The 17,018-nt window shown below is 37.4% G+C and overlaps 1 protein-coding gene across 3 annotated transcripts in view; it reads right to left on the minus strand.

The window, feature by feature from the left end:
- The window catches only part of LOC126915533 (FH1/FH2 domain-containing protein 3), a 241,471-nt gene that overhangs the window by 170,733 nt on the left and 53,720 nt on the right, over positions 1-17,018 (minus strand). For all 3 annotated transcript variants that reach the window (XM_050720280.1, XM_050720281.1, XM_050720279.1), the window contains exon 2: positions 1,692-1,801. In XM_050720280.1, coding sequence (XP_050576237.1) covers positions 1,692-1,801 — 110 coding nt within the window. The remainder of the gene's footprint in view (positions 1-1,691; positions 1,802-17,018) is intronic.

Genomic DNA, 17,018 nt, shown 5'->3' on the forward strand with positions numbered 1-17,018 from the left:
ATTATCGTTTTAATTTTACGAGAGAGTTGGTAAGAAATGGAGAGCGTGACTAGTTTAATTGTACATGGTTAAATAGGAAGATACAGGCTTCAGATGTCTGAATAGTAAACTTCGTCCTTCTTTATAGAGTGATTTGATTGAAATTATGTTAATCTTTCTTCTACCTCCGCTACATCCGAATTATTTGAATTGAATTTTAATCAATTTTGTGGTTACAATATACTGCAGTATGTAGATTGTGGATGTCGATGTAATTTCATATTTTTATGAACATAGTTAACTTGTGTTTGTACATTAATCAACATATTTCTATATTATGTGTTTAAATTTCCCGTAAATGTAAAAACGTTCGCGATCTAATAATATATATCAATCATTAATTGAATCGAAGAAACAAAATCTTAAAAATTACTTTCTCCAAGCTGTTAAACGTCTCTATTGGCAAACAATTAGTCCAAATTAATTACGCGTGCAGGTTATTGTATCAGATTTATTTTTTCCCAAGTAATTACGAACTTAACTTGAAATCTAGGTTTCTTGCTGGCAATCGCGTTACTGTTAATGATTGACATAAGAAAGAAAGAAAAGGAGAAAGGCGAAGAAATGTCTCAAACAAGAGTAAAGAACGTATTAAGTTCGACCGAATGAAATATGTGTCGACGAAAACAAGCCAAAATAGCCGGCAATGAAACCCGCTTTTTCCTCAATGGCGTTCTTTCCAATTCACAGTGGTATGTCAATAGCCTAGCTCGAGATCAGTGTCATCAATCTCTCACGGTCCCCTATCTACGCGATTCGTCATACTGCCTTAGTGCTGTTGATTTAATTTGATATAACACGGCTCCTGACAACGAGCTTTTTCTTATTGCATTGTCTTGCAAGTCTTTTCTCGTGAACTCGTACGCCCATCTTTCCTCTCAAATTAACGATGCTCCGATACAAAAATTTAATTAACGTATTTGATTTAAGTATCGAATAAAGAGAAAACTATATTATTCCGATAAAAAGGCATGTTTGGATGGTGCTTTATGTAGAAAGTCGAAAGATTGGTTATTTCAAACGATACATAACTACGAGTATTGTATTCCAAATCATTTCAGACAATGGAACTTTGCAATTTAAATGGATCCCTTAAATACGCATTCCACGGTTTATATCGGAGGGAAAGTTTATTCAGCTCGATATGCAACGTTAAAAGACCTTAACTCTACTACATTTACGCGATATCTTTTCGTCCTTACGCTTACTAAAAACATGCCTGCAAAGTTTGTTCATATATCTTAGGAACAGTTGCTGTATAATTCAGTTGTCCCAACACGAGGTAGGTAAAGCGCATCGAATCCCATGGGATCAAAGGTACCAGAAACGGGGCTCCAAGTTCTCCATGCATCTTGCAAGCTCGACAAAATATTTGTCTCCGACAGAGTTCCTCTAATTACTCATGATTAATCATAAAACACGTTACGTCCTAGCATCTACCGTATTGTTTTGAAATATGATACGATATGAGGTGATAATCTTCGTATACTTATAAAATTATAATAATGTTCTAAATATTTGTCTATCTTATTCGTATTCTAATCCCTATCTAACTGATTGTATAGAACATTTGTAAGGGGATGGGGTAGGTAATTAAAGTAATTAAAGCACGATGCTTGCTATTAAGGATGTCAAATGACGAGAAGACTTACTTGGTCTGGAAACCTTCGAATTCTTCCTGTTGCTCGCTGATGGAGGCTTCAAGGTCCAAATAAGCGCCATAATCGCCATCTTTATACAGCTGGAGCGCCGTATCATCAAGCTGTACAACAAATAAACAAAGGAAATCGTTATGTCGATGAATTCGATAATCGTTGTCGTTATAAAGTGTTACTAATACTAACTGTACAATATATCTTATCACTAGCTTTCAAACTTATATTTATAACCTTTAGTGGTAGTAAACTGCTTCAAAAATTTACTAACACGTATCGTCACGTGTTTATTACAAATTCTATCGAAATCTCATTCATATAAACAGCAGATTTCTTTTTCAATTACGTGGGTATCTACCGTAGCACGTATGTAAATAAGGACATCAAAATTCGACTTAATACATGACACGCAGCCAACGTGTCAGCGTTATGTCACGTTAGCCACATTACAACTTACGACGTGGCGTCAAATTAGAAGCTTCCCAGCTGTCGGAAATGATAACCGGTTAAGCATCGGTCAATTTCCTCGTAACAGTTGCCGCTTCCAAAATAACGTGTCGTTGCAAGAGTAGCCTGGAGCAGAGAGGCAGCCTTTATGTTTCGCGATCCAGGGGCGGCAACAGCTCCCGTACTCGTCGCCTAATTTTAAACTGCTGCCACTTCGCGGCCACAGAAATTTAACTACGCTACGAAAAACTATTCGTCTACAGTTTATTGCTGCGCGATATAGGCCACCATACATGAACATGATTTCCTATTTGATCAGTGGACTGAGGATATTTATGCAGATTTGTATTTTAACGACTACGACTCAAGAAATGGAATTTCGGTCTTTAAATTCATACGAATCATGCGATCCTTGAAATTGAAAAAATGTATTAAGCTACGTAGAAGTGTCTGATATTCCAAGATTTTTTTAGAAAATGTCCAACTTAATTTTCTCGCTCCGTCTAATATAAAAGCATCTCTGTGCGTACAATTACTGTACGATTATCGTCGAAGAAATTGTAACAGCTGGATGATCGGCATTTTTTGCGAAAATATAGATATCTCAACAATATATATCGAAGTGGAAAAATGAGAAAATTACGAATGCAACGTCTCGTTAACCCTTATTGGGTTACTAAAGCGAAGAATCTGGATTTTTCTCATCATCCAGTTTCTTGGTAGCATCCAAGGAATGAGTTCAACGAACGAATGGGCGCCTTACGGTTCAACAATCCGGGCTAATGCGGCTAATCTGCTAAATTTATCTGCGGATCATTTGGTCCACGCACTCCGTGTCCGTCTATGCAACATGATAATCTCTTCATCTGGCATCAGGTGGTCCCGTTTCGCTGGACACACGGCGTATTAAATCACCGGTTACATCATCGTGCTGTCTCGAAAATAGAAACGCCATAAGCTCGTGAATTATAGATATAATTTAATTATATTAGAAATACCGGGACTAATAATGACCACGGATACCACTTCATTTAATCTTTCTGGATGTTTGATTAAGTGGAAGTATCTACGTAAATCATCGAGTAGGATTAAAGTTTTGCTGCTTGAAATATTTTCTATTTCCTTGTTCACCTATCTATCCAGTTTTTAACGATCAAATAAACGAAGATGAAATTCAAGTTGAAAAAAGGAGATTCTACGCGTAGCGATGCGTTTGGAACGTTTAAAGTAATTATGCTAATTTTAACTGTAACTTTGTCGTAGATCAAAGGAGATATAATATTTGAACGTGTACAGAAATATGAAAAAAAGAAGCAGACGTATACAGTTATATATTAAAAAATGAGACAGAGACAAAAAAAATTGATGTAGTTTAATTGAGTGTATCGTTATATTTGCAATTTTAAATAAAATACGTAATTAGATGGTCCGAGTCAAGATTCTTTCAATTCGTAAAAAGTATTCTCGAACGATAATTACGTACATAATTAAACACTGGTCATCGATAAACATTTATAAATAAAAAATTTATGAACACTGGTGTTATTATTTTTTTTCCCCTATGTAAACGAATTAATCGCTGCACTCGAGAAATGCCACGGAAAATCTTCCATCGAATCGCGTCTCGACACTGTCGTTCGATTTCAACCACCATATCGTCAGACGATAAATCCTGAAAGGTAAATAATCCTAACTGAAATGAAGCCTTTCTTTTCTACGCCGTAGATTCTTTCTTCGAGACATCGCCGCTTTGCAAGATTAAGATCCATCTGTTTCCACGGCATGTTGCCAGCCTAGAAGAAATAACAGCACGAGGATACGAACGGAAAGATATTACGGGAAATGCGGGAGAAGAGAAACAGACGCGTAGCAGCGAGAGAAGAAAAAAGGTAGAACGGTTGAAGGGGGGAGGGGATGGAGGGTGCAGAGGAGAAAGTAATAGAGGATAAGCCGAAAACAAGGAGACGAGAGAGAAAAATAATGTGCAGCCAGTTGAGAAGCCATAGGCGAAAGCTAAATGTCGCTTTAAAAATAGTCGAGCTACCTAGGCCGCCATATTTGTGATCGTTGTCGCTGGAAAAGTTGTTGTCCGCTTCCGCGGCGACTGTAACGCGTTCTTTTCAACGATGTCTCGTCGAAGCATCGTTTAAGCGGTACTAATTAACGTTCAGTGGCACTTTGGTTTTTCTGTAGCTCAGAGACGATTGATCAGACTGAAATGAGATTTTCTTCTCGATCTCTAATGTACAGGATGCCTTGGAATGACTAGCGTAAAAGGAAGAAAGTGATTTTATACTAATGACAAAATAAGTTGCAACGAGCGTTCGTTTATGCGTGAATCGATTCGTTTTCATGTTGCTTCTTTAAACGAATAATTGAATGATGCTGATTGACTTGAGTTTCTAATCGATAATATGAGGATTTTTTATTGTTACCTTAAGACGAACTTTTTTGGTATCATGTAGGCTTAAGCTTGACATTTTCGAGTTTCATGAGCGTTTTTCTATAATGAAATAGTTAATAAATAGATGTATGTAAAATTAATCAATAGTTAATAAATAGGTTTATAAATAGTGAAATTCGTAAGACCGACATCGACCAGGAAAAGAAAATATACAACGAAAACCGATTACGATAAAAACGGAACTGTGGAGGCGGAAAACAAATAAGAATCGCCTTGACGATGAATTTTCAGACCTGCGTTCTCGCTAAGAGGGGAACGAAAATAGGAGAAAATCGAAGCGAAACGAGCGAGAGTTTGAAACAAAACGAGAGAACGAAATTGTGCGTGTACACGGCGTGCGCCAAGCGGGGACAGGAAGCACGCGGCTGACCCATATTTCTAAAAATCACAGCTTCAAAATAGTCTGCCGGCAACGGAGCGCCGGTTATAATGCAGAGGCTCGTTCAAGCACGCGCTGCATTTCTCCGGTTTCTAGGCGTCCCGCATTCGGTGGAAAGCGAATTGCCTTACGTAATTCACGTGACGGGAGGCTGCGTTCTCTACGATCTCTGGCCTTCAAGCCCACAACGAAATTGGTCAACCGGAAGCGACGACTGCATCGTCATCTTGGACAATGGCACTCCGCTTGTTTCTGCTTGCTGAACTTGCGTCGCTTGCGTAAGAATGTTAACGGGCTGAAGGAGAAAGGAAATGATGGTAAAAATTTGAGTTGATGGCAAAAGGAAATTGTATGGTGGATAGGAAACGTGAGATGGATTTAAGTGATCGGATGTAATCGATTTAGAGAAAGGACGATGAATTGTAATATTAGATTATAAGTAGATTACGGATGTTTATGCGAATTTAGATTTTCACGAATACAACTAAAGAAACAGAGATCTGTTATACTCTGTATATGAACAAAGTATATATATTTATACAAACTGTTGAATGAGTTAAAAGAAAAATGGAATAGACGAGGGCCGAGTAAGTATGCTCAGAATGTTTAAAAAATTAGCTTAGTTATTTGAGATTAATACCGATTAAACGTAATTACTCGACTATGAAATGCTTAATTAATTGAAAGTCTGTAAATTAATGGTTTTAAAACGGCCAACAGTGTCTCGCTTTGACAAGGAAATTATTATACTTGTTGGCTGTGTCCTTCTCTTTCGTCGCTGTTTCTCTTATGTTTGAAGAAAATAAACATTGCGCTGCATTAAAGCAAATAGTAAACGCTCAGTATCTTTAATAAATTTATCTTTCATCTTTAACAACCTTCAACAATTTTCTACGTGTTCCATATGAAAAATCATCATAAATACGGACAGAGAATAATAATACATTATAGATGATAACCCATCCATCCAAGATAACAATCCAGAATAATATTTTCAATAGGAAAGCATGTTTGTAAGAAGATGAATCTCTTTGTGAGATAAACATTTTTATAAGACGAGTTACCAAGCACGTCGACTTCGAGGTTACATAAACAGTCGCATTAACATTCGATCGCTGTTCTACGAGGAAATCTGGTCAAAGAAGATGCAGCGCGTTGTATGATCGATACATTGCCGACATCAAATGGCAAAGTGAAAACAGTACCCTCGTAGGTACACGTCAATCCTTCGAGAGATCAGGGATCTAATTAATCATAACATTAATCCAGTTTTACCACGCTCTGATAGTTTCCTATCCGATCTACGCATCATGGGAAAGTTGTTTAATTAGCCACTTAAAGTCTCACGGGTCTCGTATGTCTTCCCTACGGACAGTTCAATGTTGCCACACGTCCTCGCAAATCCACGCTGAAGAAACTTTTCACGGATGCGTCGCCGTCGACGCGTTTCAAGTGGAGGCAGCCTCGAGACTGCTTCTTTCGCAGCGACACGGAACGTCTGTTTTCTATCAAAAGATCAACTACAATCATAGCTGCCACGCGAGAATATCGTTCTAACGCGACTAAACTTCCTACAGGATTTTTAAATTCGCTGTTATAATTGATAGATTACTCGAAGATCGTATCCCCCTGGGAGTAGCCATCCACATGTTATTTAGCTATTAAGGTAGAAAAGTTTACCGAATGTCCAGCTGGACAAATTGTAAAGTACAAATTAAGTAATAATAATAAAAAAAAAAAAATAATTGATAGATTGTGAGTAAGAGATGCGGATCAATTTTGTATCGAGTTCTGTAACTAAAACAAAATATTTGAGCAACGTGGAAATTCTTATTATATATTTGACAATTAGTTTTAATTAATAACTAGACGAAAGATGTAAATTAATCGACTGAAGAAAACGGATTTCTATCGAATTTATTTCGTTTCAAATCCACAGCTGATTCGTAATTTAATTTAACTTCGTGGAATTATATCGTTAGTTTTATGTAAGAATATGGTTACTCGTATAGTATAGGATTTGCACGTTCGCCGTTCTATATTAACTAAGTCGTATGTCGATATCGATGGCGAAAGTTGTAAGGCTTCTTCCGATACTGTAATGTAGCACACGATGACACAACCGCGCTATCTCCATTACAAGTTAACGCGATAGAGCCGCGTTGGAATGTGAATTACGCAGGGATAAAGACGAATCACTTGACTGTGGAATTTCTAGCGATTAAAATTCGAAACGTATTACTACAAATTAGAAATGCAATTAACGAATCCCATAAAGATCGAAATTTTCAATAACCTGATGACTCAAAGATATTTAGTTTCCTTTCTTTTACGACTCTATCTTTGAATACTGGATGTACATGTAAAAATTCGAACTCTGATCCGTGAAAACGTTGCAAATTTTCAAAGAATATTTGAAACACAAATTTTCTAGAAATCTAAATGCTGAAAAGTTTTTAAATCCTATAAATTGTGCTATAAAATTGTGCTCCAAGATTCCCAAGAGCTACATCAACTCGCGAAATGTTGTCTTTTGTTTTATTATTGTTATTTAATTTCTACTTTATAATTTGTCTAGCTGAGCATTCGATAAATTTTTCTAGCTTAAAGTTTTTCTAGGTTAATGCTGTCTTTTATCAACATATTATGCATGTTGTGTATTGAACATATAATTTTAACTAATTTTTATTAAAACATCGAACATAAACTAACTACCTTTTTGAACCACTTATTTGATCGTACAATGCAACAACTTCAATCATTCGTACATAATTTGCATCAATTTTTTTTCCCTTTTCTTCCCTAAAATTACATTTTCCTCCGCGCACAATACAATCCACATAAGCGGCGTAATAATTAACCCTTGAAGCTCCCAGCGGTCAAGCAACACGTGTTGACGTAACGCATGTCGACTCCAGGAAGCGTGAACCGTTGAACGTCGACTCGATGATGCGGCAAACTGACCAGGGTCTGACCCTCCCTTTTGGACGTTGCTACGATTTTCCCTGACTGACGTATGCTTCGCGCCATTCTATTTCCTATCCTTCAGGGAGCGCGTTGTTTGCAGAAACTCGTTTGAGCAACTGGCAAATATCCTGCCCCAATGTCACTTTTCATCCGTATAATCGACGCTTTTCGTGCACGAAATATACGGAACAATAACAACACAAAAATGATACTGCGAGAGGTCAAACGAAGCTGTTTCAAAATTTCTGTATTTGATTATAGAATAAAAATATTAAAAAAGAAATAAATTTTATACGATTAATTTACTTATCTCTGTTACTTTTTCAGAAGAAAGATTCTTGGTAGCCTTGCTTAATACCAAATCTATAGTAAACGGTTAACAACTATTATCTGAGAATATATTGAATTTTAAAACTGTTTCTTTTTGTGAAACATAGAAAATGTGACTCATTACCAATCATTATCAATCGTTTTCTCTCTCGCTCTCTTTCTCTATGGTCTTTTGTATACTATTAACGAATAATCCCAAAACAAAGCCTAGATTATTAAATTAACTGAAATATAATCATTGTAACAAAGTTAATCACAATTAAAGAGCTATTAAATTCGTTACGAAAACGTTACAATTCCATTATGTAAATTCAGGGTCGCATGACTCGTTCCCACGAGACCGAAATAACGAAACGTTTCCGAGAACCCACGCGAGCTTATGCAGAACCGTATATCGCTAAACATAATGAAAATTCACGGACGTCCTGCGATTTGACGGAAGTCCCTCGAGACAAGATAAACGAAAGCTTTCCGAGACAATTAACCGAGATAGCCGAGCCGTTCTATTTGACCATGTGAAACTTTCACGATTCGCTTCTTTTTGTTCGCCATCACCTGCTGCGAAACTGTACACACGATGGAATAACGCGTTACAGGCCATTCACACAATTACTCTGTCGATAGATAAATCGATAGCAGAGATCGGATAACTAAGTTTCAATATTGAAAATAACCTTATCTATTAAAGGCTATTAAGTCGGTAAAGATTTGTGGCGAAATAGAAAATGCTACTTTGCTTTTATTATGGCGTGTAGCACGTATCAATGTTCCGGGTAATAAAGTTTATCGTTCTATTTAATCAATGTTACTGATATTTGTTGTGTCTGTAATACGATATGTGAATAATCGTAACAGCCTGGAAAGAATAATCTAAAATTTAGAATGTTTACTTTGTCCAGTAAGGTGTACCAAATTTTGATTGAAATTGTTGAAATTAATTAAACAGATAATTAAAATATTTCGAAGTATGCGTTTATAGTATCGTGCTACAACATTCTATAACGTTGCATTAGGAGGTATAAAATTAATGAGCCATTACTCTCTATCGTTATATTTAAATATTCGATGTTTCATACTAACAGCCAGGAGTAAAGGCAGAAAATCAATTTGCCAGCTTTAGTCTGAAACGATGCCTCTTATTCCGTTTAACGATCGTCGTAACATCAACCTCGATCGATTATACTCTCGCGATACTGTTCTGAGTCGTTACGCCAGAAATCTGTCGTTTATCAAACACTGTCGCGATCTGGCCTAATTATTAAAAGCCCTTTCTGACGTAAACTCGATGAACGGATTTACGTAACACACAGTTGATTCGAAGTAGAGCAATTACACATGGAAATACGGGAATATCGATTTCCAGCCACCATTGTTCAACGACGCACTACCGCCGATAACTTCGTCAGATTTTGTCAGCAATTAGTCCGAATTATAATTGATCGAATTACGATTGGATTATGATGAAGTAACTTTTACAGCAAGATTACATCGACTGGAAACGAATCACCGAGCTTCCGCTAAATTTCAATTAAATTTTAATGAAGCTCGTTGAATAGCGATTCAACAAGATCATTGATAAATTAAATGTAATAGTACATGGTCGCGCTTAATATCCGTAATTTCACGTAAAATTTGTAACAAGCAGCTGTAAGTAATAAATAAACGTAAGAAAACGTAGCAAAATAGAATCATAGATCTTTCATCTATGACGATCATCTTTTTTCAAAAATTTCCTTTGCACAACTTTCTAATGTAGAATGCTCCGTTATCGTATTTAAACGATTAAAACACAAAATAGTCGTTCGAGTCAAATGGCGTACGAACACCTGTTCGTTTTACAGCCACTGAATGTTACATCCGTATTTTACATTTAACATAGAAACCTTCATAGCCTTAATGTATTCACACTGTATCATTCCTTTGATGAAATGAGTAACGCAGCGTAAAAATAGCTTGAAACCTAGCCGTCGTGTCGGTAATTAATAATCGTCACCACGCGGAAAACAGACGGCAACTGATTTGAATTTGAAACGATCGCCAATAAGCGAATGATTCCTAGAACAGCTTGCGAGCGTTCGAGCCTAGCACGGTTCAATGGCGACGTGGGCGACACGTGGGCACGGGAATGCGTTCCTCTTCAATCATAAGGAACGGTAAAGGAAGACGTCGTATCGTTGTCACAAGAACGTAAAAGAGAAAGTACCCGAACCACTAACCGTAGTAAAAGTTCTCGAAAGATCAAGCATACAAAATACAAAAGAGAGAGAAACAATGAAATAGCCAATAACGATTAATGTCGATATATTGATACGTCTCTCATAGACAGAAGACTAAAAAGAAAACACCCTACTGACCTCGCTAAAGAAATAGAATAGTCAAACTCGAAGATGATATCCCGCTGGAGGTAGCCATCCACGTGTTATTTAGCAATTAAATTAGAAAAATTAACCAAATGTCCAGCTGGACAAATTGTAAAGTACGAATTAAATAATTAAAAAAAATATATTGATACAAGAAAGAGAAATATCAGGAACCTAGGAAAAAACATTTGTTACATAAAATCACTAGGCTATACATAATCTGCAAAACGATTAATTTCTCGAGCAGAGTATAGTTATACGTGTTACTATGGTATCGAACTATGCTAGATATCGGAGTCTCTCATATATAATATTTTTTTTTATTATTATTTAATTTGTACTTTACAATTTGACCAGCTGGACATTTGATAAATATATATAATACATCAATACCGACATCCTAAAATCTCAGAGCCACAGAGGTTCTTTAGGTATGTCGATCTTCCTCGAGATAGAGCTACAATGGTTGCTGGATACTCTAAATTCCTATGGAACTTTTGGACACCTCGGTTATTCACAATGGCTCTAGAACCTTCGGACGTCGCGAATATTTCCAAAACGATTTACTGTGATATATTAACTTATTAAGAACAGTTTATCGTAATGTTACAAATAGTTCGATTTTTAAAAATTTTCAAAACTGCCAAATTCCTTCTCGTAGTCGTTTGAAAAACAGAATTCGATAATACAATACCAACTGATTGAAAAAATGACAAATGAAATATTGCGTTAACGCAACGTTGCCTCCTAATGGGTTAAGGCTCTATTACTTTTGTAATTTTTGCATTTCTACCGTTTCTTACATATTTACAACGGTAAACTATAATATTTCGATCTATAACTAAGATCCATGACGACTATTTCCTTGCTCTGTTACCTTACAAGAGTAAACAGGATTGAACGAAATAAGCAATACCGAGATAAACTGTTCTTTACATTTCACCTTCTTGGAAGTAATCGATCGCCACGATTAACTACGACGACGTCCTCTCTGTTATTACAGACGATTACGGACGATGTTCCCGATTTCTGCCACGAGAACCGACAAACGCAATCGCCGAAGCAATGAACTATTCCGTCCCTTCGACTCGTAAACAAAGAAATAGGTACCTTTTACCACGCGAACGTCGCTATGAAAACTGCTCGACGAATTATGGGACCATCTGCCCGAATCACCCGTAAATGAACTTTCCTTTTACGATTCTGCGATTGAAGGGATTTAAAAAGGTGTCGAGAACATTTTAGGATGTTCGGAATGCAGAACTTCATGGTGGTCGTAAATAAAAACTGAAAATCGTTCCCAACTTGCAATTTTATCCGGACGTGTATAAATTCAAAGAAGGATCAAAATCTAGCATTAATAACTAACTTGAACCGTGATAAATATCTGGCTGCTCCAAATAAAATCCGAAAGAAATTCTAGTCAGGATCAGCCTCAACCCCCAAAAGTTCATGCAGCAAATTCACGTAGAAACGCGTGAAGATAAAAGACGACGAAGCGAAGGAACGCTAAGAAGAAGAGGAAGGAGAGAAGTACGAGCAAAGAACTCGCTTAATCGCGCGATAAATTAGTCCAGTTGCTCGAGAAGCAGGGAAGAAAACTGGCGGTGCATCCACGCCAGGAGGTGATCCCGTTGGGCGAAACGAAAAGGATGGGCATTCCCATTAGAACCGAAGAAGATTCCGGCTGGTAATGGCTAGCGATAGAATCAACTTCAATATATTGTTATTAATTCGAATCAAACGCGATACTTAAGATTCTCTTCGCAGAATTCGAACGTTAAGTAAACTGTAGCTGTTTATGCAAATTTATATTTTTAAGAATATAAATAACTAGAGATATAGAATGTACGCACACAGATTCGTTTCATCCACTAAATATCGAATATTATAACGAACATTATAGTGATTTTTGAAACAGAAAACCTAGTCGATTCCATGTAACTGCCTAACTCGTTTAATCTTATGAACGTGTAATAACCACTAATTACGCACTTTCGGCAGTCGCTAATGATTTTATTGTTAATCAGACCACCTTAAAATAAACTCATAAATAGATGAATAAAATATACTTTATATCGCTATACATCAGCGAATACTTTAAATACTTCTGTATATTATGTGCATTCTGTGCATTGTAACGGAGAATTTCTGATGAATTTCACGGTTTCGTAAATTAAAACACGGATATGCCTATTAATCACGCGTGTACACGTGCGTTTAGATACACGCGAAATAGAAGCCTCTCGCTTCAACTTACTTGCACATACTTGAGTCTATCGCTAGTCGTAACTCCGCGTTAACTTAACGTACACACGATCATGGTCCGTGTAAACTTCTACAGAAGCTGTCCGAATTATTATACGTGTACGAGATAATGAAAACTGTGGAAACAGCCAACGGCAATTCTGTTTCGGCGATGTGTTCGTGTACCTACAACTCCGTTGAAAATACATACGTACTACGACCAAAGAGGGTAGACAGTTGTGGTCCATACCTCCAGCACTGTTTTATCGGTTGACCAATTTCGAACGAGTGAGAGAACAAAATTTTCGCGGTAAAGCATCCACGCGTATCTGGCCGCTTTTCGCGCCATAATTCCGGCCGTTGTTTACCGCGACGGATGTTTCCGGCGATGGATATTCGCTTGGAAGCCGGTGTACCGTGAACGGACGGATACATCCTTGGACCGAGTAAATAATATGACGGGAATTGGAATTAATGGCGTGTCGTTATGAACATTTTTCGATGAATTAAACGGAATGTCGCGCGACCGCGAAACCGCATAAATTATCCGTTCGCTCGTCCGTTTGGGTGACTGCATTTTTTAATTTCTTTATCTTCGGTTATACTGGGTGTCCCTGGTTTGTCCGGATAACTTTATCGGAATAGTTTTATAAGTTATTTGAAGATTAATTTACCCGTTAACCGACGAAGGTGAATTAACTCGTCGGTGTGGATCAGCGATCTCTTAAACATAACGAGTTCTTCGTTTAGTTTATGATATCGCGAGTCTGTCATCATTCCCTTCATATTTCGTATTTTTGTTGTAATTCTTTTAAGAAAATTTCCAACGAGCTATATTTATATAATAATTTTTCCCTATTTATAATGCATTTACTTAAGTGCCTTTTTACGTAGAATGACGAGAATATTTATGAAAGAGAGATACTTTACAAAATAACGACGGTCCTACAAATGTATCACTCTCCGAACCATTCAACTTTTGTTCTGGAATTTTTCAAATTGCACTGAGAAAAGAACATAGGTTCGAGCAATTGCATGGATCACCTTGTACATTCGCAAAATGTTTTGATAAAGTTTGGTCGAGAGAACCGGGTTCGTAGCTGATACGGAAACACGCGTGAAACATTGAGTTGCGTGGGACGAAGTGCTGGACGGCCCAGCAAACCAAGTTGATCGACCTGGATCGCGTTCGAATGAAAATTTCCTATCCGATGAAAAGCGTACGAAGAGTCCGTGTTATAACTGCATTTCTTCTTACGAAATGATCTTGAACGAACGAGGCAAAAGTTTGTTTTCAAACGTCTGCAGATGGTGGCTACTGCAGAGTTGGAAATAGCGAATGGTTTGGGGTTTAGATAGAGCAATTCTGGAGATAGAAAGTTACTTGTTCTCGAGAACTTATTCGTCGACGCGCTCAAAAGGTGATCCGGAGAACGTTTAATGAAGTTCGACGGCCAAAATTTATTGTTTAACCAACCGCGGTGAGTTCATCTGGCGATAAAATTCTCAGCTAATTACCAGTATTTTTCAAGCGTTTCTTTTTTCCGTGTCTCTTCGAATGTCGCCCTGCAAGTTACAAGCAGTTTTATCGCAATGCTACTTCGCGGATGAAGCAGAGATTTTTTTCGAAAATAAAACTTTTCTTATCACGATGAATTAAACGTGCGAATTATTATTAATTCGATAACGTATTTACGTTGATTTAATAAAGTTTGTTATATCTAAGAACGTGTACTTATACCAATTACATTTATCTAATATTTGACCTATACTGAAGTATACTTTTCAAGTTCCCAACGTTGCCTTTCACAAAAACTTCCAATTTAAATTTACATTTCCTGTGGTCTAGCTATTTCAACAAGTTTTTTCCGCTGAAGGAACAAAGTTCGTGGATTCTACGCGAAACCAGTCGAACGTTTCCTCCCTTGTCCCTTGTGCTTACTCCGTGAAGTAGCACCTGCAGGAAGGACGATTGCTCGAGAGGTAGCAGCACGCACCGGCTTGCATAAATACGACTTGATTTTTGCACGGCCGGTGGACGGAGAATGGCGCGCTTGCTTTTGACTTCAATGGAACCTGTTTACCGCATGAATGATTGAACGGTGCCGGGAACTCGATTCGAGCATTGCCGATTACACTGACATCTCTGGTTGTGTTCTTTTTGCCGTGTCTCGAGTAGAGATAAAATTAGACATCCGTGTGCTCGTCTTCGGGGAAGGCGCACCAATATCACGTGGCCGGCCAAATAGAATGAAAAACGTGGTATTACGAGTGTTGAATATTCGACGAAGGAAAGATACAATTCTTTTAACTTCGATATTTCCCTTTTGTAAAAATTTCAAGAAAGTTTTAAGAAAGAATGCAGCATAACGCGCAACGTGGAATATTCGACGAACGAAAAATTAAATTTTCTTCAATTGTGAAATTTTACCGATCTCAAAGTATGTACCTCTTTCTCTGAAAATTTAAGAGGTACTTATTGGTAAAAATTTTGTAAGAGAACTTTAATCGAAGATATTGGACTCCCTTCGTTTGTAAAATAATAATCGACGAAACAGAAGAGACAATGTTCTTAATTTGAAGATTTAAAGGGCTGCGATCCGAGGTGTTTAAAATTTCCTTCAAGGTATTTTATTATTGTAATTCTAGTGTTGGTAACGCGACTTGTAAAGTTCAGAAAGAAATAACCTTGCAATATAATACAGACAAATTAAATTTATAACAATACGTATGAAATACGAAGCTGTTTTGAATACCACGTGTCCGCATTTAATTCGCGAACGATTCATCATCGAAGGATTAATAGAAAGTAAGCTAAGCGACGTATAAACCACATTTATCATCTGAGTAATTATACCTGGAAAACGCGTCGATTCAAATGATGCACTAACAAAAATACCCAATCATCAACGGAGCAATACGATTCTTTTCTAATCAGACTCCACGCATCTGCGTTCGAGATCGGTAATAAAAGCTAGCCGACTGAACGATCCGATCAAGGAATGAGCATTTCCATGCAATAACGCACGGCGATTGCCGTTACGTAACATCGCGTAAATAATACGATTACATTCTATCAGGATTGCACAATCGAACGTACAAATTACCATAAGTCATTAATCATCTCGCGTCGGTGTTCGACACGCTATCCATCTTTCTCCTTCTCATCTGTTCTCACTAATTCCTCCAAGTGAGAAAAAGAGAAATCTGTCACCATTGAATTAATCATAAGCAAAATTCCAGGCTCGTAAATCGTTCGTAAATATTTAACGAGCGTTACAGTTTCACTGGTTTCTCGTTGCTGTGAGACGTGAGAGGGTTCGGGGAGGACAACAAACAGAAACGAACGAGAGACGAAACCGGAGTGGCGGAACGAGAAACAGGGTGAAACGGAGAACTGGTAGGAATAATATCCTAGAAACGTCCAGCCAGCCACTCTCCAACCCCCTACCATCATTTCCGTCATCCTCCGGCTCTTGGCTCGAGTATTTCGACCAGAGAAGAGGATTCTTACCACGGGAATATTCCTTTGTTCCTACTTCACAGGTTCTTGCGCGATAAAGAACACAGGCTCGAGAGGCATGGCATCTCATCTCGAGAGGCTCCACTTCACCCACGTCCTCTTCTCGCTCGCCCTTTCTCTCTTTCTCTCTGTTCACAAGCCTCTCTCGCGTGTCTCTCTGTCTGAACTCTGAACCGTATCTATCTCACCATTTCTTGCCTAATGTCGACTTACAGCTTCTTGAATGTTCAATTATTTCTGGATATATTTGTAGTCGACTCGTCGTGTCAAGTGTATTGCGTTCGCGTTATATAACTAAATATATATGTATATATATAATTTTCGCGATAGAAAAACAAATACCGATAGTAATTGCATCATTTAATAACAGCGATGAAGGAAAAATGAATGTTACGATTGTTTGATTAAAATATGCTACTATACACGCCGGATTATATGATTCTTTTATGACAGCAGAAATTATAACGACGAATACGAATCCAGGTTTACGGTATCTCTGATTATTGGAATATTCGTCGCGTTGTCAATATCGCGATATATTAAATATAATAATTTCCAAATACATATAAATAATCTTAAATAAAATTAACGAAATAAATTTCATGAT

Source organism: Bombus affinis, chromosome 4 (assembly GCF_024516045.1).
Source record: "Bombus affinis isolate iyBomAffi1 chromosome 4, iyBomAffi1.2, whole genome shotgun sequence".
NCBI lineage: Eukaryota > Metazoa > Arthropoda > Insecta > Hymenoptera > Apidae > Bombus > Bombus affinis.